At 37.7% G+C, this 24,601-nt stretch overlaps 1 protein-coding gene across 4 annotated transcripts in view; it reads left to right on the top strand.

Annotated features, from left to right (window-relative positions):
- Nucleotides 1-24,601, top strand: part of LOC145254654 (peroxisome proliferator-activated receptor delta-like) — a 730,687-nt gene that overhangs the window by 690,257 nt on the left and 15,829 nt on the right. For all 4 annotated transcript variants that reach the window (XM_080113300.1, XM_080113298.1, XM_080113299.1 and 1 more), the window contains exon 7: nucleotides 6,770-6,981. In XM_080113300.1, coding sequence (XP_079969426.1) covers nucleotides 6,770-6,981 — 212 coding nt within the window. The remainder of the gene's footprint in view (nucleotides 1-6,769; nucleotides 6,982-24,601) is intronic.

Below are 24,601 nucleotides of genomic sequence, written 5' to 3'. Positions count from 1 at the left end.
CATATATATATATATATATATATATATATATATATATATATATATATATGCACATAGACTTATAGACAGTATATAGGCCCGAGCAAAGCCGGGCTGAACTGCTAGTATTTCCTAAATTTCGGTTTCTTTAAAGAATTGTAAAATATTTTAGAGGGCATCAGGGAAACAAAACTCGACGAGACTTTTGTTGTAAAGTTTAGAAAGGACAGGACTAGCTCAGCAGAGCATTTCTTTATTAAGTAGAAGATCATATAAATATATCTATGCGTATATATTTATTTTTCTCGTCAAATTTCAGTGTTTGAACTCAATAGAGATGAGTAAATATCTCATTTAAATATTCAAATATTTCAGATTTGCATAAAATTCGATCAATTGTCCTAATGACTATGTGACCATGTAACGTGGTTACTGTCGTAGCTAAAAACAAGCAAAAATAAATAAAGCTGACTCGGCATTTTTTTTCTGTTTTAACACAAGTCTTTTATTACCGGTACTTTCCAAACACTGTCTGTTTATTGTTTTTTTTTTTTTCTAACTGCTCATTTCGTTTGCCATGAGATTAACAAAACCCTTTTGCCTTGACACCAGCTTTAAAGTTTCTCGGCGCTACTGCGGGGCCACACGTCCATCTCACCAGGTTGCTGTTTCTTTTCCCCGTAGACTACACACGTCCATCTTTTACAGCGCGGACTTTTCTTCTCCCCGACCACGAACTGCTTTTCCTTTAATTTTTTTTTTGTCACGAAAGCCCACACATGCTTCCTAATTTGCATATGTGCTTTTTCAGCTACTGCCACTAATGTCTTTGCAAGCCAGCTATCCCACAGCTTCTGCTGATATTTTCCCACGCGCTCTGTTACAATCGGATTTAATGATGCAAGGTTCCCTGAATTTCAGTTTCTTGTTTTGCTCCTTTAACTTTAAGCTTAAGCTGGAATCATTTTCACAAATTAAAAGCATGATGCTGATCTAAATTGGAATGATAACACTATATTTAGTGACAATATCAGTTGATTCAAATCATCGAAATATCTTTACATGTATTTATTTCTCTCCCACTGCAATAACTTTGACACCAAAGTTAGAAATTGGGATAAAGAATTCAGCGCCCGCCGAGGAAGGGGCATTCTGACCTGCAAAAATAATGTCTGTACATCCCCGTCGACATTTCTCGGTAAAGGCGCCTCAGGCGATTATCAATAGAGGAACTTAATGGAATTGATAGATCAGCGACCCCCCCCTCGAAGAGAGGACACTTTGACCTGCAAAAAGCGCCTGGGCAGTCCCGTCAGCATTCCCCGGTAAGGATGCTTCAGGCGATTAGCAATAAATTAACTCTTCTCAAAGAGAGAAGGCAAAGCCTAGGAGGGTGGACCCCCTTGAACGACACAGAAGCAGCATTACACCACAATGAACAGGGGGCCAGTTCATTACAGGCATGGTCTAATCTCTGTTGATTTTTTCTTTTTTTTTGAGGGCGGGACGAGGATAAAAAATCCATTGCCGGCTAAGATCGTTTATGTCTTGATTTTTGTTTTCGTAAAGGAGCGTAAAACCGGGCACGACTGTTCTGTTTGAAGGAATTCGTTTTGCTTGTCTTGGGACGGGTATTGTTCTGGTAATTCACATAAAGACTAACTCACTACCCTGTGCAGTTCTGGGGAGGGGAGGAGGGGGGCCGCCCTCCCAGGCCCCTGGCTTCTCTCTTTGAGAAGGGGTTAGTTTATTGCTAATCGCCTGCGGCTTTCTTACCGGGGAATGCCGACGGGGCCACCCAGACACTTTTTGTAGGTCAGTGTTCCCTCTTCGAGGGAGGGGGATCGCTGACCTCTCAATTCCATTTTCTCAACCCTGGAGTCTAAGTAGGAGTAGAACTAAACAAACTCACTATCTAATTATCTATATATCTCCAATATAAAAGTAAGAATATATGTGTGAGGACACTTCTCAACCTATATACTCAACGAACTTTTGATCTACAGACTTGAAATTAGGTGCATAGGATATAAAGACATTTTTAGCTGTTTGTTAACTGTTTCACGAATGCGCATGCGTGAATAGTTCACATAACATATTACTTATGTTAAGAAAAAGTACGTTTGAAAACACTTTTTAAAGAACGTGTCATGCTGGTGTTATGGTTATCGTACTTGGCTCACTGTCTTTAGTTCTTTTGTTTTTTTAGGGTTTTTTATCTTAGCTCGAGTATTTTTTGTTTTTACTTACAGTAACTGAACGGTTTAGATAAAATAAAACGTAATACACGGGTACACAGTCTCAGTTTCAATATGAATGAAAATATTATATTTATGCGTATTTTACGAGGGGGCAACGCCAAGCGGCCTGCTAGTATTTAAATAAATAAGAATTAAGTTTTGAGAAAAAAAGTTTGAATTACTTTCATTCCGTTTCTATGTCTTTTGTTGCTTTCCTGATATGCGGGTGTGTCGTTTGCCTTTTTTTTTTTTTCATTTTAAATAACAAACAAACATAATATATAAAAAAAGATGAAACTGATGAGTCATGGAGGAGAGAGAGGGAGAGAGAGAGAGACAGACAGACAGACAGACAGACAGACTGAGAGGTTGATTGAGGGTCGCATCTCATCTCAAGAGAAAATCTCCTTCCTGTCTTCGCCGCTGCTTCCTTCCGTTTAAAACTCTTCCCAGCAGACGTCGGCGCACGAAACTTCCGGTTTGAGTAGTGACAAACGAACGAGGATTGACCGAGTCAGATGCTGGGGAAGGTGGGGATTTAGGAAAAAAAAATGTTACACGAGACGAGAAGAAAGACACAGTGACACACGAACCTAAACAACGCACACGACACGCACGCAATAGAAAAAAAGAGAGAGCAACAGAGATCGAGAACGAAAAAAAAAATTCAGAAAAAAGGAGAGAGAGGGAGTTTCAAGAATAAAGAAGCGGGCACTCTACCTTGCGAACTCAGCCGGAACTACTGAACAAACATGGGCAGACAACTTAATAAGATTCGCTTAAATAATCATCGCTTTGTAATCTTCATATTTAATTTTCAAAAAGTGTTCACATCGCGTGATCACTTGTTACCAAACTTTCTCAAAATACGTGTAATGTTGCAACTTAAACCTGATTTTATTAAGGGAGTATGTAGCACAAAGGTGATGATGTTATTCACTGAAGAGGTAAAAGTCACATATCAATTTCAGAGACTCGGTACTGAAACCAATGGTCTTGAATTTGAAAGTACAGAAATTTAAACTTGTAGACTCTTGAAAATTCAGTATATTATTGCTATACATCTTATGAAATGACTGGCTAATATACATGATTTCAGGTTCAATTAACCAGTTACAGATGGAATTAGCCTGATTTTCCCAGCTGGTGAATTTCAAAAAGGCAATCTTGACGTGAGGATACTTTAGAAGAACGATATGCAATAAAATATTGCTTTAAACTTGGAAAAAAATACCACAGAAATGTATGGAATGTTTCAAACTGTTTTTATACCGTCTTACATTAATTGAGCATCAGATTTTGAGGGGCATAAGAGATTCAAGGAAAACATGGAGTCTGTGAGACATGATGAGAGGTGTGGCAGGAGTAAGGAAGTCAGAACACCAGAGTTGATTGGCCAAATAAAGAATTTCATGGATAAGGACCGTTGTATGTCTTTAGAGATAATAAGTGCACAGTTTTATGTCAATATGGTAACTGTACACACACTTATTCGCGACAAACTCAAGATGTGAAACATTTGCATGAAGTTTGTCTCAAGGGTGCTTCATCCTTGTCACAGACGATTTGACCAAGATAGGCATCAAGACAATTCCTTGTCCTCCCTATAGTCCAGATCTTTCCCCCTTGTGACTTTTCGTTATTCCTTGAGCTCAAGAAACACCTTAGTGATTGTCGTTATAAAACAATTAAGGAGATGGAAGAGACTCTGACGAGGGACATTGACACCCTCACATCAGAGGACTTCAATAGAACATTCCAGAAAGTTGTTAGAACAGTACAAATTCATGGAATCCGGAAACTAGAGTTTCATTCGTGTATTATCAATAAAAGTGTCAATACGAAAAATGTATGGAAACTTATTGAACGCACCTCGTATATAGTTGCTCTTCTTTCTTTTCACCTCAAACAATGGCTTATTGTACAGGATAAAACGATAAAAGTGTCGCCCTAAAAAACCTACACTACAGCCTTATTTTAAAACGTTTATACAAAAAAGCAATTCACCTAACGATTAAATGTATCCAGCTTCAGCCTCAACCAAGTTCCGAAACTAGAAGCATGCCTTTTCCTAAAGTGCCAGCAGAAGCTTGGCAGATGGCGGCGATCAGGCTGGCTTTGGTGTTGTGGGAGGTCATGTTAGTGATGTTCTCGACGTATGACCAAATGAAGTAGTCAAAAAGGTTCTTGTTGGAGGAGGGGAAAGCCGGTGAAAGAAGAGTACAAACTCGTAGCACTCCTTCTGAAGCAAAGTCTTGGTCTCTTTGGACTTGTGCGTCAGCGGTTAGTCCAGGGTCTGCCAGCAGCGACCTGATTGCACCAATGGTTGGTTGGTTGTTTTTGTTTTACAGCATATCAACCCTTTTCAGGTTATTTAATGCTGAATCCAAAGATTTTGAAGTTTTTAATAGAATATATTTGTTGTTTTCTAGTCGGTTTCTATTTAACCCATAGTTGTGACCCTAACAGGTACTACCATTCCGGGTCAGAGTGGACCTGGGAGCAATGGAAATTTAAGGGTGGCTCCACACTCCCCAAAGCCCGCAAGCTGAGGACCTGCACCAATGGATTAACAGACACTTCAACACATCCAGGTACACTTTGGTGTTTAGTTTGAAGCCGACTTCGGAGATATGAAGTGGCATGATGTGGTCCTCGCTTGAAAGCACACCAAAGACCATAACCGCGGCTGGAAACTTCGTTTAGTTGTGTGGTCAAGCGTTGAACCGTCCGTTTTATAGGGTGCTGGCAACAGTTCTGTTGTTATAACTTGGATCGATAGAGAGATGAGTTGTAGAGTGGCGCATCTCCGATCTGGCTCGTTGAGAATTGTGTCACTTTCTGACATGACAGAATGCTCTCAGGATTTGTACACAACTGGCCAGTTAGTAGCTGATCTACAAAAAATTAAATAAAAATAAAACTGGTTTTCATCAAACAGAAATTGGATTATATCTTTTCTAGGGAGACAATTTTATTGTTTAATCTTGAACTTTAATGTTTTGGAGCATGTCAAACAGGACACTTGGATGAGTTAAGCAACAAGGATTCCGTTCATTTAAATTTCTGCATTGCATTACAGTTAAGAAAGAGGGAAACAAGGAGGGGATTCCAATGTCTAGAAGTTCAAAGAAAGAAATTATTATTGTACGAAGCTTTCCGACATCTAGGCACCTTGTCAGGTGGTCAGAAGTATCTACGTTGAAATGCTACGAGTTCGTCAACGTAACATTAACGTATTTGTAAAACAGAAAAACGGGCGCAACATTGTGGCGATGGAACAGAGGTTGCAGCTTGACTAATAGTTTTGGTCTATTAAGTTTAGGATTTTTTTGTACACTGCCTAAAAGGGAAGGTATGGATGGCAGTGGCACAAAAGAAGATGGAGATGATAGTGTGGAGCATCACTCTACAAGACAGAAAGACAAACATCTGGACCCGCCAACAAACAAGAGTTATTGATATTAATTCTCCCATAAAGACATCTAAACACAGATCGGTAGGGCACGTAGTAAAAGATGGAGTCTGAGCGACAAAAAGTCTCCCCAAGTTTCCAGTACTCTACACCTCTTTCGATAACCTTTGCAAAAGAATTAGCTTATCGCAACAGCCACTTACCATTGATTTCTCGTTCGAAGCGGCCATTAGTCTTCACTGGATTTTGGGTGACAAAAAGCCTCCCGACGTTCCCAGTCTTCTTTGTACTCATCCGACAGAGGTCTGGCTAGTGCTTTCTCTTCTCGGTTTTTCCATCCTCAGTGAACCTCCTTATTTATTTATTGTGTCTCAGTTTATTATTATTATTATTATTATTATTATTATTATTATTATTATTATTATTATTAACGGAACCTGCGGAAATTCCATAGCGACATATTTCATTAGTGATATATTGCTGTTGGGCATTCTGTCGACGTCTGGCATGAATGAAGCTTCGCAATATTATTGTAACCCTTTTGTTTAAACTGTTAAAGTATTTATCCAATCTGGTGTATGTAGTGTCAGATTATACTTGGTTATTACTTCCTATCTCCAATATCCTTAGAGAAGTCTGTGATAAATTTCAGTTGTGTGGACGCCCGGCGCGAATGTAAACCCCACGATATCATTATACCATGTATAGACAACGAAAAGAACACCTCGTGAACAAGATGTTAAAAGGGAAGACCAAGAACGAGAAAAAGAGACGACCTGGTACAACGCATGGGTCCTACATGATAGCGGATAGCTAGGGTCAAAGATAGATGGCTAAAGTCTAAGGAGGGGTCCTAATTGAGTGATAAAACCCTAGGTATTGAGATGCAACATTGTAGCGATGGTAGAGGGGTTACATATTGGGTGATAGTGCAGGTCTATTAGTTTTAGGATTCTTTTAGACACTGTCTAAAAAGGTATTAATAGATGCAGCAGCCCAGATGTGGCAACGATACTCCATTCATGTGCGAATCGTGGCTTCGTAACGGTATAAGATACTCTCCGGTGTGATCAATCTTCTAGCAGGATATTCAGTTTCTGCATCGTTTATTTATTTATTTATTTATTCATTTCAGCTGTACGATTCGGTCGAATGCCCAAGGCGGAACGCGAGAAGCTGGAGGCGGACCGGGAAGAAATGCACGGAAGTTGTGGCGAGAAAATCCTCGAATTACGCGCCCTTTCCGACCTCATTAAAGCGGCTTTCTCCGACAACTTCCGGGGGACGTGTGTCTACAAGCACAACACATTACGAAAACGGACAACCATGCCGAATACCATCGAAAAGGTGAGTAAACACCGTTACGGTTCTTTCATCCCTATATATATATATATATACATATATATATATATATATATATATATATATATATATGTTTGTGTATGTGTGTGTTTGTATAAGTGTGTGTGTAATAAGACAGGTGTGTAGAGGGTATTACACAGGAACATACATATATACATATATATATATATATATATATATATATATATATATATATATATATATATATATATATATTATCATTAACTCACTTGGAGTAGTCACACAGGCAATCAACAAAGATTTCGCTTTGATAACAACTAGTGGTATTATCTGGAGTTTGAGTGACAACAAGTCTCCCCAGGTTTCCAGTACTCTCCACCTCTTTCGATAACCTTTGCAAAAGAATTTTCTTATCGCAACAGTCACTTACCATTGATTTCTCGTTGGCAACGGGCATTATTCTTCACTGGATTTTAGATGACAAAAAACATCCCGAGGTTCCCAGTCTTCTTTGCACTCATCCGGCAGAGGTCTGGCTAGTGCTTTCTCTACTCTGTTTTTGCTATCTTCGGTGACCTTCCTTATTTATTTGGTGTGATGTCAGTTTATTATTATTATTATTATTAGTAGTAGTAGTAGTAGTAGTAGTTGTAGTAGTAGTAGTAGAACATGTGGAAATTCCACAGCTGAATCTTTCATTAGTAAAATATTTCTGTTGGGCATTCTGCCGGCGTCTAGCATGAATGAAGCTCCGCGATATTATTGTAACCCTATTGTCAAAACGTTAAAATTATTCATCCAATCTGGTTAATGTATTCTCTCTCTCTCTCTCTCTCTCTCTCTCTCTATATATATATATATATATATATATATATATATATATATATATATATATATATATATATATATATATATACCCGTTATTATTGTTCATATCCAACATTCTTAGAGAAATCTGTGATAAATTTCCATTGTGTGGACGTCCGGCGCGAACAGAAACCTCACGATATCATTATACCATGAATAGACAGAACAGATACTACCCTTTGATCCTAGCTACAAGTCCAAGAAGGTGTTTTCTAGTTTCAGGTATCGTCCAAAAGCTAAATCATTTATTTAATTTAAACTTTTTTTTTGTTACCTTCGATAATCGGGTGATCCTATTTATCAAATACGAGGAGAAAAGGTGATAACATTCTTCGAAAATTAAATTAGCGTAATCTATATATTAATTTAATGTTCGTAGTTGGTTATCACCTGCTACCTTCTTTTTTAATAAATAGGATCTCCCGATCAAATAATTTATAATCTGGAAACCGTTACACACGTACGTACGTATATGCGTAAGAGCTACTACGGTATTAATAGATTGATAACTAGTAGGCGGCCCAGCAATTCCCGCTTAAAAACGCTTAAATATGATGATTTGATTAATGCAGATTTCGTATTTATTATTTTACTAGCGAGGGGTACCCGGCGTTGCCCGGGTGTTTGCAGGAGTGTGTGGTGTTAAATAAAAAAGAAACCGGGGGGTGGGGTTAGGATCGAAGCCGAACTCCTGAGGCGAAGTTTGAAAATAAAATCGGTCAGCCAGAAGTGAAAGATGTTTGAAAGTCGTCGAGCGTTACGACGACGACGATGACGATGTAAGCATTGTTATAAGCGAAGTAAGAAAAGAAAACAACGTTTTAATTAAGGGGGGGGGGTAAAACACAAATTTAAACAGAAAAACGAACGAACGTTACGTGAAAAATGGCTTAAATAATACAGGGTTCAATATTTAAATGTAAAAAATCGAAAAAAAAAGATATCTCACACCACGATTAGAACCAAAAACGTTCAGATAATGAACCAACCCTTAACTACCTACGCTAAAGCGGCGTATACAAAGTTTGTTCGGTTTATCAACTATTTAAAGTAAATTAGGTCACGACGTCATGACGTCATCTGACGCATGCGTTGTTGACCCTCCCCCCTGTCGAATCTGTCTAGACATCTCTCTCTCTCTCTCACACACACACACACACACACTTCGTCTGCCTTACTCTAAAGACTGGAAAATGGCGTCTGGCTGTTTTCATTTTTAAAAACTTCGTTCGTTAATATTTTTTGTAAGCGTATTTTTTTTTTTTACTTCACATGTTTGGCTTATTATTTTTCGTTTAACTATCGACTCTAACTATTTTGAATGTGGTAATAACTTTGGTAACGTTGCCATAGCGTAGAAGTTCATAGTTTAGCTTTAATTAATTTCTTTTTACCGATGACAAAATTTTTAAATTGTAAATTCAGACCGCCATTAGAGGTTGCTGACGTCAAGATCACGTGACATGATTCAGCGGGTTTTAAATACAAGTTGACCCAAAATAAATGGCCGCGTGTATACTTTATGTAGAAGACTTGGCGGCCGTATTTTTTGGGGCAGTTATAAATCGATTTAAAAATGTGTAATGTTTAACATTAAAATGTCACTTTTTTGCCCCCCCCCCCTTGCAGAAAATCGATAATTGACGCACTTCTGTCGTCCGGAAGGTGGGGCTTTCATATGAGACCAAGTTTGTGAATTTTTGTTGTGTCTGTCAAAAGTTTTTAGCAGACACACAAACATACATACACACAAACAAACATACACACATTTTCGCTTTTATATATATAGATTATATTGGACATAAAATACAGTAATGATTAAAATAGTTAAAAAAGAAAAAATAATTCCACCGAGAATCGAAACCAAAACTTTAACTTATGATTTATTTTTTCCTTTGACGTTATAAAGACATGTAAGAATTCAGGTGATAAGTCATCTCCCACTCAGTACAGACCAATAAGTCTCCTGTGTGTTATGAGTAAGTTGCTGGAATCCATATTAAATAGAGAAATAGTCAACTACCTCAGCAGGAATAACCTTCTTAGTGACACACAATATGGTTTTCGCTCTGCAAGATCTACCGCAGATGTGCTGACGGTTATATCCAACAGGATTAGTGAATCTCTTGACAAAGGCTTCCTTTCTAGGGCAATTGCTCTTGACATATCAAAGGCCTTCGACAAGGCATGGCATAAGGGTCTACTTCACAAGATTTCCAGCTACGGTATAACTGGAAATGTTTTCTCAATCATTAAATCATTTCTCTCCGATAGGCTCATGAGAGTAGTGGTAGATTGACAAAAATCAGAGGTCTGCAATATAAATGCTGGAGTCCCTCAGGGGTCAATCATGGGCCCAACTCTCTTCCTGATCTACATCAATGACCTCCCTAAACACATACTTAAATCATTCGTTGACATCTATGCTGATGACACGACCATCTACGGCAACATCAAAGGCTGTAAATGACAAAGTTCTCTCTGATACTCTCTCCTCTGGTCTCGAGCGCGTGGTTCACTGGGGGAAGATGTGGTTGGTTACCTTTAACGCATCCAAAACCAAACTCCTATCCTTACATCCTCAACGCTCTGATCCCCATCTGCATAATTGAAACGGATGGCTCTCGTCTTGGGGAGGCTCCATGTTTTGACAAGCTTCTGGTCTTGACCCTTACTCCTGATCTGAAATGGAACACGTACATTAAGTCTGTTGCCAAGGTTGCTGGGTAAATGGTGGGATCCTTCTACCGCTCCAGAAGATATTTCACTACTGCTGCAATTCTCTCTATATATAAAAGCCAAGTACGTCCAAAGATGGAGTACTGCTGCCACATATTGCAGGAGCTGCTAAAAAAAAGCCTATCCTGCCTTGACAGAGTACAGAGTACAAAATAGACTTCGTGGCTTAGTGGGGGGTGCCCTTTTCTCTATCGTTGGAAACGTAAGAAGTGTACGATGTAGATGTGTATTTATCTATTTATATCATTCTATGCCAGTATATTCCTTCTCTCTTTCCTTCCCTCTCTCTCTCTTTCTATATATATATAGATCATTATATATATATAGATATATATATATATATATACTAGTAAAAGTACCCGTTGTTGACTGGGTTCAAAAACAGCCTTCAGAAAATGGAGTCTGATTTATGAAAGTATGATAGGTTATGAACAGGAAAGCTTGTAAAGAGATAGCTTCGAATTTGGGGGTATCAAAACCAAAGCAAAATATGATGAAAGTAAAAATAAAATAGATAAACCCCATAATTTATCATACCATACCTGTTCACACTGAAACACTTATCACATTATTCTGTGGATCTATATTAAAAAAACCTTGTTAAACTTTGTGACATATTTCCATTCTATAGGGGTCAGGTGCGAACGAACACCCCATAATTTGATTATACCATATTTCTTCAAACTGAAACATAATTATCGCAGTATACTTACGCAGAGAGATATGAAACGGCTTTATTAAACTTTGTGCCTATTTTCATTCTATGGAGGCCAGGCGCGAACGCAGACCCCACAATTTTATTATACCATCCCTATTTAAGTTAGAACATACTTATCAAAGTATTCTTATGTACATCTATATCAAAAACACTTGTAAACGTTTTTTTTTTAATTTTTAAATTTTTTATTTACATACTTTGTGGACCAGGCGCCAATGCAGACCCCACAGTTTTAATGAACCACCGTTCTGCCAGATCAAACCTACCCATTCCTGTGTCTCGATACATCTTCTATAATTATATGCAATCAGTTATCAGCCTATTCGTGACCACACGCACACACACACATGCGCACGCATGCACGCAAGCACGCACACACACACACAATTTGGTAGAGTTCTCAAAGGTCAAATCGTTGAACTTTGACCTCTTAATCGCCAAATTTCTTGCCGAAAACCGATCACATCGATTTTCACAAATCTTAGTACCTGGTAAATCAAATTTCGAGTCTTTAGACTAAAAATTGACAGAGTTATTACGTAGGGAAATGTACACAGACACACACACACACAGACGAACACTTTCATTTTTATATATATACTAGTATTTCAGCCCGACGTTGTTCGGGTGTTTGGATGTGTATGTTGAGCAAAAAAAAAAACAGTGATAGTAGGAAGGCAGGCTCGAACCCGTACCGCAAAGGAGGAAAATAAATGGGTAAAACCTTACGTTTATGCTGTTACGACCACCGCCAAACTGGAAGCGACATTTTTTAAAATAAAGGCTAGACAATCTAAAGGAGAGAATAACTTTCAAAAATATCGGCGAAAAAACTGACCCCCCCCCCTGTAGAAAAGTGCCTAGTTGAAGGGGAAGATATTAATGTTTTTAGCCAATTTTTCGATATTTGTTGTATGAAAGGTCGAACTTTAAAACAATACTGATCTTGCTAAAATCCGTCACCTCTATTGATAGTTTAAGGCAGAAATACAAACAGACATACATACATACATTTATATATTGGTAACTAAATATTTTCGACCCAAACTGATGAAAAAGATTGCCCAATCTCTGAATACCCTTTATTCTAAATTTTACAATATTTAGACCAGAAATTGTCTGAATAATTTGGAAGAGAGCGCAGAGGTCAATTTATTTTTAAATTTTGACCCCTATTATGACCCCTTAAAATTTATGGTTTTGGGCTCAAATCAAGTTATTAAGTTAGATCCATGTCCAAGAAACCTATATCTAGAATTTCAAGTGCGTAGACCCAAAATTGACGGAGGAGTTTAGTAGAGTTCTCAAAGGTGAAATCGTTGAACTTTGACCCCTTACTCGCCAAATTTCCGACCAAAAACCGATCACATCGATGTTCCTAAATCTCAGTACCCTGTATATCAAATTTCGAGTCTGTAGACTAAAAAGTGACAGAGTCATTGCGTAGGGAAATGTACACAGACACACACACAGACACACAGACACACACCCACACACGTTCACTTATATATATATATATATATATATATATATATATATATGTATATATGTGTGTCTGTGTATAATCTAGTCATATATAATTATATGTACTATTTTTTTTACCAATGTCTCCAATTTCGAGTGAGTGCGAGTTCCTCCTTAATTTTTCTTACTTCCGGTATCAGTACGTTGATACCTATTACGATTACTAAATCCACATCCGCTTCCGTTTTAAAAAGGCAAAAGTTAATCCGGCCGTTCTACGATTAACAATTTTCTGAAGATACAGCAAGCACTCCCAAGAAAGAAGCTTACTAGACGATTTCTTATTTGGTGAAACTCAGTAATATTACACTTCTGTTTCTTTATTAGTCTTTACAGTGTAGACTAGGCTGAATATCTTGAAGCCATCTTTTTGTATAATTTTATTTTTTTTTCATTTTGCCCGAGAAGTTTCATCCTACCGGATGCCAGACATTGACTCGCTGTCTTATACATTCCAACCAAAAAACTTATTAAGATTCTAAGAGCCCCTTTAAGTGCAATTGCTTGTATCTTTCTTGCACTTGGTTCACCAGGTATATTTGTCAGATAGTTGTTAAGGTTCCTATCAAGAGGCGCTTTGCTTTTATAAGTACTGAAATGATGGAGATCTTCCTAAGATTCCAGTTTCTTTTCATGTCATACATAAGACCTTGATATATAGTTATCTATTATTTCTAAGCTCTTTTTAACCCCATTGTTATTTAAAATTAAAACTGTCTCACAAACATTAAGGGGGGGGGGGTAAACCGATTTCCTATGAAATAGGAATTTTCATGGGAATATTAAATTTGCAAGCGATCTCTAGTCGCGTGTATATCCCAGTTAGGCGAGATTATGACGTTATTGCTACTCTTACAAGGATGGGTTGACGTCCCCTTCCATACAACGCCTTGCATTCCCAAACTTGTCACCCATCTGGTATTGACCAGGTTCAACGTTGCTTACTCGTGATAAAAGCAAGAAACAGTGTTTCAGCGTAATTATGACGTATATATCAGCGTCATTGGACATATTCAGGTTACATTTGTCCCAAATTAGTCACCCATATGATATTCACAAATAAGTTACCCATCTGATATTGACCAGGTTCAACGTTGCTTAATCGGTTATATAACGAGAACCAGTATATTAACGTTATTATGCCGTATATTTCAGCATAACTGGACACACTAAGGCTAGATTTGTCTCAAACTAGTCATTAATTTGATATTCCCAAATTGGTCACCCATCTGGTAATGGCTAGGCTGAATGTTGCTTAACTGGTGATACAGCAAGAACACACTAATGTTACATTTGCCTCAAATTGGTCATCCATCTGATATTCCCAAATTGGTCACCAATCTGGTAATGAGCAGGTACAACATTGCTTAACTGGTGATATAGCAAGAAACAGTGTTTTAACGTAATTATTCCGTATACAGCAACATCATCTGAAATGGAGCACGTACATCAAATCTGTTGCCAAGGTCGCTGGAAAGATGGTGAGATCCTTCTACCGCTCCAGAAGATATCTCACTACTGATGCAATTCTCTATCTATATAAAAGCCAAGTACGTCCAAGGATGGAATACTGTTGCCATATATGCGCAGGAGCTGCTAAAAACAGCCTATCCTGCCTTGACAGAGTACAAAATAGACTTCGTGGCTTAGTGGGGGGTGCCGTTTTCTCTACCTTGCAACCTCTCTCCCAGAGAAGAGACGTTGCGAGCCTATCCTTGTTTCATCGTTATTTCCATGGCAGGTGCTCGTCTGAACTCCAATCTCTGGTCCCCTCTCGCCAATCTTTCACGAAAAACACCCGTCTAGCTGAATCCACTGTGAAAAATTTCCCCCACTCTATATCTGTGCCTAAATCAAAACGCGGATTCCACGAACAAAGCTTCTTTCTTAGAACTGCACGCATGTGAAACTCTGTTCCGTCTGCCTGCTTCCCACCGGGCTACAACTTAGATGTCTTCAAGTCCAATGTTAACAAATTCCTAGTGAACCCCCCCCCTTAAGTAAACACTTCATCAAATCTCCACATTAACGTAATGTACTTGCAATAACCCTTATCCCTGAGTGGCTTCCGGGCCTTGATAAGTGGTGATCACTATGTAAAAAAAAAAAACATCAAGGTTACATTTGTCTTCTTCTTGTCTGATATGTCTAAGCAAAGTTTAATAGCTGGGGAATTTCAAAAATGCAATCTGGACGCGAGAACAGTTTAAAAGACCGATATGCAATAAAATTCTTTATACTTGGAAAAAGATGCCACAGAAATGTATGGAATGCTTCCGGTTGCTTTTGGACCATGATGTATGAATCGGGCATCAGTTTTTGGAGTGGCATAAGAAACCTAAGGAATGAGGGATAATAGTTGTAGAGCGAGTAAGGATGTCAGAACACTACCAGAGAGGGCAGGGAGTCTGTGAGGGATGATGAGAGGTGTGGTAGGATTAAAGAAGTCAGGGCACCAAAGTTTATTCCCTAAGTAAAGATTTTCATGGATAACGACCGTCGTGTGTTTATAGAGAGAATAAGTACGCAGTTTCATGTCAGTGTTTGAACTGTAAACACACTTATTCGCGAAGAACGGACGATGCGGTAGATTTGTACAAACGCACACGGCCACAACTCCATCCTTGTCACAAACTAATCGACTAAAATGGGCATTAAGATAGTTCCTAACACTCCCTATTCAGAACCTGAAATTCTCAAATCGTTACGCATTTTTGTAGTGACCAGGTCGCTTATATATATATCTATATATATCTATAAAAGTGAACGTGTCTGTCTGTGTGTCTTTCTGTCTGTGTACATTTTCCTACGATTAACTCTGTCAATTATTAGTCTATAGACTCGAAATTTGAAATACCGGGTACTGAGATTTGGGAAAATCGATATGACGGGTGTCAGCCAGAAATTTTGCTGTTAAGGGGTCAAATTTCAACGATTTGACCTTTGAGAACTCTACCAAACTCCTCCGACAATTTTGGGTCTAGACAGTTGAAATTTTAGATTTAGGTTCCTTGAACCTGGATCTAACTTAATAAATTGATTTGAGCCCGAAACAATAAATGTTAAGGGGTCATAATAGGGGTCGAAGTTTTAAAAAATTAACCATTTTTTTTTTTTTTTTTTTTTGCTTTTTTTGCACAGCATACACCTCCAAACACCCGAGCAACGCCGGGCACCCCTGCTAGTATATATATATATATATATATATATATATATATATATATATATACAAACAAACAGCGAGCCTCGCATTTTTCAACCAGTTAAGTAGCGGGTGAGATTATTTACGACAGTGCTCTACCCAAAAGGGGAAGGACTTTAAAAAATATATGTATATATAAGGCGATGTGCAGAACTGCCGGCTATCGACTCTATAGTTCTAGGTTCAATCCTCGGCTTTAGAGAGGTGCTAGTCTAGCCGCACTAATGAGTTGTGATACAACGGAACAGTACTGTATGTGGATGACTACACACACACACATACATATATATATTAATGACTACAAATATATGTATATATATTTCAACCCTTATACTCGAGTGGTCTCTGGGCCTTGATAAGTGGTGATGCCTATGTAAAAAAATTATATATATATATATACACATTTATATATATATATATATATATATATATATATATATATATATATATATATATATATATATAAACGGATGATATGGGAAAAATGTTATGCGATGTGTCGAGAGATACAAGACCAAAAAAAAAAAAAAAATTAAAAGGGAAAAAAACAGATTTGATATTCCCTAAGCGCTTTTCAACCGACTCTCTTCAGGGGAATCGTCGGTAAATTGGTTAATTACTCAAAACCATGAATTGGTAAATAAAATATTGCGTTTCTCAAAACTGTTATCTATACAGGACCGTACTTTTCAAACTAATGCTAGGTCTAAGAATGATAAATATTTAAGTGCGTTGATTAAAAGAAAAGTTGGTATCCCTACAAATTCAAATCAACCCATTTTTAATCTTTCAGATTTCATTTTATCTGATATAGATAAAGTCATATTATCTAGAGGTCTTGATTTTTGCATCCCTCCGTCAGGTATTGATAAGATTGGAATTTTTGCAGAATTTGAATTAATGTTTTCCCAGTTGAGAACCCTTTGTCCTTCCTCCATTGAGTCTATAGGCCAACTTAAAGACCGTCTTAACGAATATGCCCATTCTTTTGTGAATTCCACGGTACGCTCTGATGAATCGTTTTGGCAAAAGAACTATTTTCAAGCCGCCAAACTTCTCAAGGCAAGATCCGACATCTACATTACTAAACCTGATAAAGGTTCAGGTGTCGTTATTCTTAACCGTGACGATTATTCTTCCAAAATGGCCACCATTTTGGAAGACACAAACAAATTTCAATCATTGGGTGACTTGTCGGCAGATCACACTTTAAGGACTGAAATTAAGTTCCAGAAAAAGTTACTACAATTATATAAAAATAACTTTTTTCTCTAAAGAGGTTTATTCTTTAATACGTCCTGTCTGTTCCCAAAGGCCCAGGATGTATGGATTACCTAAGATCCACAAACCTAATTCACCTCTTAGACCTATCTTGTCCATGGTTGGTTCTGTCCAGCACGGATTGGCCAAATGGCTTGTGGAAATCCTGGACCCTGTTGTGAAGTTTTATTCAATTCATTGCATTCCTGACTCTTTTCAGGTTGCTTCTTCCATACGCAATCTTTGTCCGTCCATTGATACTAAGTTCTTCGTTTCTTTCGACACATCCAGTTTATACACAAATGTCCCCCTAGACGAAACTATAGGCATTTGCGCCGACTTTCTGTATCGTGGTTCTACAGAGACCCCAAGATTTCCAGAAAACGTTTTTATCGAACTAATGGAGATGGCTAATAAGTCGGTTGCCTTTAGCTTCGATAATATGATGTACAGACAGATCGACGGCGTCTCGATGGGCAGTCTTTTAGGTCCTAGTATTGCAAACATTTTCGTTGGTTTTTATGAACGTCTGCTTTTTAATTACGTGCCGAAACTTGGTGTTATGTACGGTACATCGACGACACTTTTGCTTCCTTTCGGTCACGTGAGGCTGCTTGTTCTTTTTTCCAACATTTAAATAAGCTCCACCCATCTTTGCAATTCACAATGGAAAAGGAAAGCGACAATATGCTGCCATTCCTCGACGTACTCGTGGAGCGCACTCCTTCTGTTTTTCTTACCAGTATATTTAGGAAGCGGACATTTACGGGACTGTATCTCAGTTGGGATTCTTTTGTCCCCAAGCGCAGAAAGAAATACCTCATAAGAACTCTCACGCATCGAGCTTTGATGATCTGTTCTAGTTCTCGATTGACGTCCGAGCTTCACAAAATTAAAGAAATTTTCCTCTCCAATGGATACCCCGAGCAACTAGTCTCATATACCATCCGAAGTAAGGTTGACAACTTTAATAGAGCTAAGGTATATGGTCCTCCTCGTTGCCCCATTTATCTCAAGCTTCCGTGGTTAGGCTCTTCCATCCAACCTTTAGCAGACAAAATATCGTCTTCGGTAACACACTGTTTTAATGCTAATTTGCGCATTATTTATTCCACTCGTCCTGCTTCCCTTTCCTTTCTTAAGGACGCCTTGCCTTCCAATGAACAAAGTTCGGTTATTTACCTTTACCAATGTCAGTGCGACGCTGACTATGTTGGCAAGACGATACAGCGATTATCGGTCAGAGTGGCTCAGCATGTTCCGTCTTCTAGAAGTTCACAGGCGCAAGAGTCTGCTATAGGTGACCACTTGTTGGACAAGAGAACGTGTCGTGATCTCTACTCTGATAACAATTTTTCCATTTTACATAGAGCACGACATCGTTTCCACCTCGAAGTACTAGAGGCTATTGTCATCAATTCTCGACGTCCCTCTCTCTGCAGACAAAGGCAGTTAAAACATTCACTGCAGTTATTTAATGACTCTTGGTCGTCCAACTATTATTTTCCGACCACTTTACAATTACAATATTTTATTTACCAATTCATGGTTTGGAGTAATGAACCAATTTACCGACGATTCCCCTGAAGAGAGTCGGTTGAAAAGCGCTTCGGGAATATCAAATCTGTTTTTTTCCCTTTTAATTTTTTTTTTTTTTTGCTCTGGTATCTTTCGACACATCGTGTAACATTTTTCCCATATCATCCGTTTTTATTCAATTGTGGGATACCACATTATGCTCTTCATATATATATATATATATATATATATATATATATATATATATATATATATATATATAAATTTAGGTTTTCAATGTCATGATTTGAGAAGGTTAATTTTCAAGTAGAGAATGTTTCTATTGTCTGCAAACAAAGAATACAGTTTAATAAATATATTTCCTTAACCCATGAATTTTTTATCATCATTCTGAATATATATATATATATATATATATATATATATATATATATATATATATATATACGTAATTTATTAACGTATCTTAACGCAGTCAGACATATTAGACTAAATAATAGAAAAATTTTCCATAGAAATGAGCTGAAAGCTTGACAATATAATAAAGAAACACAGGAAGAGAAGAATATAGAGAGATAGAGAATGAGAGTGACTTGTAAATCGACACTCATTACTATGGACTTCTACCCAATCATGACTTAAGGAAGTAAACATGCTAGCTCTGTATATTAAACACGGCCCCGTGACGTAGTGGATTAAGTACTTGTTTAAATTCAGTTTTACGTTAGAATGGTTATAGATGATATCCTCAGTGCGAGTGACACTTACAAAAATACGACTGCCAATTAGTTCCACCTAGTCAGAGTGCTCCTTATGTATATTAATTAAAGAGTTCTGTCCGAAATTGCGTGTAGATTCCCGAGTTCAAAGGAAAGATACCCGAGTTCGACAGAAAGATTCTCCGAGTTCAACAAGAGTCTTGAAAAAGGTAGGAGGTTACATCGACCAACACGTTGTGAAAATGACACCCAATTTAAGAACAGTAGTTTAAAGTCTCTAAAAATATGAAATATATGTGTGTGTATCGTATTTGCTTAAACGTTTCTTCAGCCATACTCATGTATTTTTCGATCTTGTTGTTAACGTGGCTTCCGATAGCGAAACTGGCCGCATCGTAGTCGTTGATCTTTGGATTAATTTGCCCACCCACACTTTCATATCTTGGCTTTAAATGACTCTAGTCTTTTACTAATTTTTGCCAATATTGCATTGAATTGAATTTACAACCTCTTTTGTACTCGATCACACGCGGATTTATTCCCGCGCAAAAGGCACCATTGTTCATCCGCGCGTAGTTTTGGATTCCAATTAACAGTTTGTACGCATGCGCGCCTAACTCGTGATGACTTTTCGCGATTTTTCACTTTTTTTTTTTTTTTACAAAGTCCATGAGCTAACAAATAAAATCTTAAGACATCTACGGGTTTTCTGTTTGTAACGATTGGAGTAATTATTAATGAGAGATTCCGTTCTCTTTGTTTGTTCTTGATGCTGTTTTTTTAAAATCTACAAATAATTAAGGTGAGAATGGAAACAGGTATTAAGGAGAAAACTGCGGCAATTCATTTACTTGGTTGATTTTCTTAACGCGTCCATTAACTGGCGTTTCGTTCAGTTCAAAAAACAACAAAAAATACGTTCAAATGCACATGCGCGTATACGCGTTCTTCCCACCCCCTTTTCCTATGAACATACGCATCCACATTCAAAAATACAGATACTACACCACATAGGATACGAAGATAGACACACACATACATCGTTTTTTGCCATCTTTCGCTTGCACATCCATTTTATTAGAAAATCAACGTTTTCTTGTGTTTTTCGATCCAAAATGCAAAATTTATATTCATTCAATTAAACGGCATATCAATCCGTTCTAGATAATGTAGTGCCAAGTGTCAATATTTATATATAACTAGTCTGTGTTTATAGGTGTGTGTTGAGCAAAAAACCAAAAGAAAAAAAAGTGGTAGTTGGAAAAGAAAATGACAGAAAATCTGACGTCTTATCACTACTCCGTGACGCGACCGGAAGTCTAAAAGCATTCAAATTTAACGAAGTCAATCAACTACAAAAGCTGACTTGCAGAAATAGCGTTGCTTTAAGATCACCTACGAAAGGAAATTAGGCACAAGGTTGTTTTTAATGTGGCGGAAGACCAGCTCTCCCAAAAAGGGAGCACTATGGGAGTATCCAGATAAACAGTAATTGTCTCAGTATAAAAAGTTTCCCCTACATTGACCAGGGACCAATTACAAAACACATACTACCCGACCCTAAGGCTAGGTGGTTGCGTTCCAATAGTTTCGCTTTATTTATATAAAAAAGACAAACAAACACTGGAGATGACGGCATGGTGTGAATTTTGTTTAACTCGATCAAAAAAATGATAGAGACGATGTCCATTCGTGAATGCGAGATATTACGACCTGGAAAATATGCGAAAAGCCTTTTTTGGTCATACACAAACGATCGCGCCCATTTCGCCGTTTATATAACAGACTAGCGGGGGTACCCGGCGTTGCCCGGGTATTTGGAGGTGCGGTAGATCAAAATAACCCTGTTTTAAAAAACAGTTGGCCGGGTGTTTGGAGGTGTAAAAGAAAAAAATGTTTTAATAGGAAGGTAGGCTCGAATCCGAAGCCTTGACGCGAAGGTGGAAACGAAAGGGGAAAAACCCAGCCACCTAACCATCTCGGCCACGAGGGGAGAGGAAATGGTGAGTGTCTTAAGTTAACTTTTATAAAGTGAAATTGACAGGTGCGAGAAAGTTAAGTCGCATGTCGTTTGACCTAGTTTTGCGCTGCAAGCCAGTTTCCGTTTCCCCCGCCCCATCATTCGCTTTTTTTATACTGAAAAGCGTAACGAAGATGCCGCCATCGAAAAATATCTCGAAAATAGCGGGTAAACGTCGGGAAATTTAAAGATAGTCGCGACCCCCATTCTTAAGTCGTATATATTATTATTTAGGCAGCATGTAAAAAGTTTTAAGAAAGAGTGAGCAGGCCGAGAAGCCCGAAAAAGCCTTTGGCGGACATACACAAAAATGCACACACACACACACACATATATTTTCGCTTATTATATATATATATATATATATATATATATATATATATATATATATATATATATAGCTGATAACCTAGGTTGGTTAGTTTTACGGCATATCAACCCTTGGGGGCATTTACTGCCAAATAAGACATAATCACGTAGTCATACCATTTCTCGTTGGATCACTGAGCTTAACGTTAAAAGTGGCCAGTGCCAGATTAGTGACCAGTTTCAAATTCCATAACATCGTCAATTACATATCTTGTTTTGCCGCTGGATCAGTATAGCTGGAAACAAAGAGTGAAACTGGGTCGTGAAACCCAGCATTACTTTAAACAACCTCCCAGCGCATGTTATCGGTCATCCCTAGAATGATCAGATAATGTTCGTCCTTCCGCCGATGAACATCCTTTGACAACAGTTAATATTACTTTTATTTGTACGTGTTGCAGCATATCGATCTATTTAGTGTTATTGTGTGGCAAATCACATAATCAATATTCAAGAGCAGACAATTGATTAGTTTTGCAGTTTTACATTTGGGTGATTATTTAATAACGAAGATCAATGTCGATATTTAGTAATGAATTAGTTTTGCCAATTTTCCAACATATGAACCTTTTGAGTGTTATTGCGTGGCAAACTACAATATTCAATACTTCATTGCTTGACTGAGATATTGTATTTGTAGGGTTAAGGTTAGGGTTACACGAACATTTTGGGGTTATTTAATGCAAATCGTGCCGAACTCTTCCTCTGATCTTCAACAATGATCTCCCAAATTCTTAGATAATTTGTAGACATTTATGCAGACGACACTAACATCTTTTGCAAAACTTCAAAGGCCGGAAATGAGCAAGATTGCTTTGATTCTCGCTTCTCTTATCTTGAGCATGTGGGAAAAAAAGTGGCTGGTTAATTTTTATGCATCTAAAATCAAGCTTCTCTTTGTCCATCATAAACGCTCTGACCTGGCCCCAGTTGAAATGAATGGTTTTCGTATTGAGGAAAAAAACAAAAATATTTTGACAAATTTCTAGGTCTGACATTCACTCCTGATCTAAAATAGAGCACATGCCAAAAGTGAATATTTATATATATAACTAGCCTGTGTTTGTAGGTGTGTGTTGAGCAAAAAAACAAAAAAAAAATTGTTGTAGACAGGCTCGAACCCAGAACGCGAAGTCGGAAAAGAAAATGACAGAAAATCTGGCGTCTTAGCAGTACTCCATGACGCGACCGGAAGTCTAAAAGCATTCAAATTTAACGTAGTCAATCAAATACAAAAGATGACTTGCAGAAAAAGCGTTGCTTTAAGATCTCCCACAAAAGCAAATTAGACACAAGGTTGTTTTTAATGTGGCGGAAGACCAGCTCATTTCATAGTACGCCAGAAAAATGTTTGGATCATTCTACCCCTCGAGAAGATAGCTCACTAATAAGAGTACGTCATAGGATAAAGTACTGTTGCCATATACTCCTATTGTATCGACAGAGTCCAAAACCGACTTCGAAACCAGATAAGTGATGCCTATTCCCCTTCCCTAAACCTCTTTCCCAAAGAAGAAACATCACTAGCCTGTCTCTTTATTTTATGGGCAGTGCTCGTCTGAGCTCAAATCTATGTTCCCTCTTGCTAACCTTTCACAAAACACTCGTCTAGCTAAAACCGCTCTCAGTAATTTCTCCCACTTTCTATATGCGCTTAAACTTAAACGCGAATTACATGAACAAAGCTTTTTTCATAGAACTGTCCGCCCGTGGAACTCTGTTTAACTGACCAGCTTTCCAACTGACTACAATATAATTGTCTTCAAGTCCAATATAAACAAGTTCTTGTTCAGAAGAGTCGTCCTCTTAAATAATCAAATCATATCACTACACAGTTATCCCTATGACTACTGTACATTTATTAACCCTTATCCCCGAGTGGCCTTCGGGCCTTGATAAGTGATGTCTCTTTTGCAAAAAAAAATGGTTTTATAACCTTTACTCTTATTAGCGTATTAACATTTTTTGTGTTATTGTATGCCACAATACATAATCTATATATTATTTAATGATTTCGACTATTATGCTCATCTTCTAGTTGTTGTTTTCACGACCTTTCGGCCAATTATTTCTCTGGCGTTCGTCAGGTTAATTGCGACAGAAAAGGAATGTCGAATCCTCAAACTATATCCAGAGCAAGTACTGCTTTCTATAGTTGTTGTCATCTCACCACGATTGAACAACTATTGAAGGCAGTAACTGTTGTGGATGTAGTTAGAGGATACGATATTCCTATCCCATCGCGGTTCACCTGACGAAGGCCAGAGGAAAAACAACAACTAGTAGATGAGAATAACAGTCCAAATAATTAAATAAAATAAATTATACAAAATTACTCATCTCAAAATAATTTCCAAACTTATTTAATAATAATCTGTATATGAACAAAGTTTCATCGCTTGACTTGGTTCAACCCTTATCCCCGATTGGCTTTCGGGCCTTGATAAGTGATGTCTCGTTTGCAAAAAAATAGTTTTATTAGCTTTACTATTATTAGCGTATTAATCTTTTTAGTGGTATTGTATGCCACTCCATAAGTGTTTAAGATGGAAAGAGAGAAGATTTAATTTTATAAAATAGTTATTTTGATCCAATATGAAATAGATTTCAAAAAGCTTTAGCTCAAAATTCTCAACATGTTTGTATGTTTTTTTTTTACTTCTGAGTCATCACTTATCAAGGCCCGA

The sequence above is a fragment of the Euprymna scolopes genome, chromosome 30 (assembly GCF_053919585.1).
Source record: "Euprymna scolopes isolate OS-2025 chromosome 30, ASM5391958v1, whole genome shotgun sequence".
In the NCBI taxonomy this organism is placed as follows: Eukaryota; Metazoa; Mollusca; class Cephalopoda; order Sepiida; family Sepiolidae; genus Euprymna; species Euprymna scolopes.
This window is presented reverse-complemented; position numbering and strand designations above follow the sequence as displayed.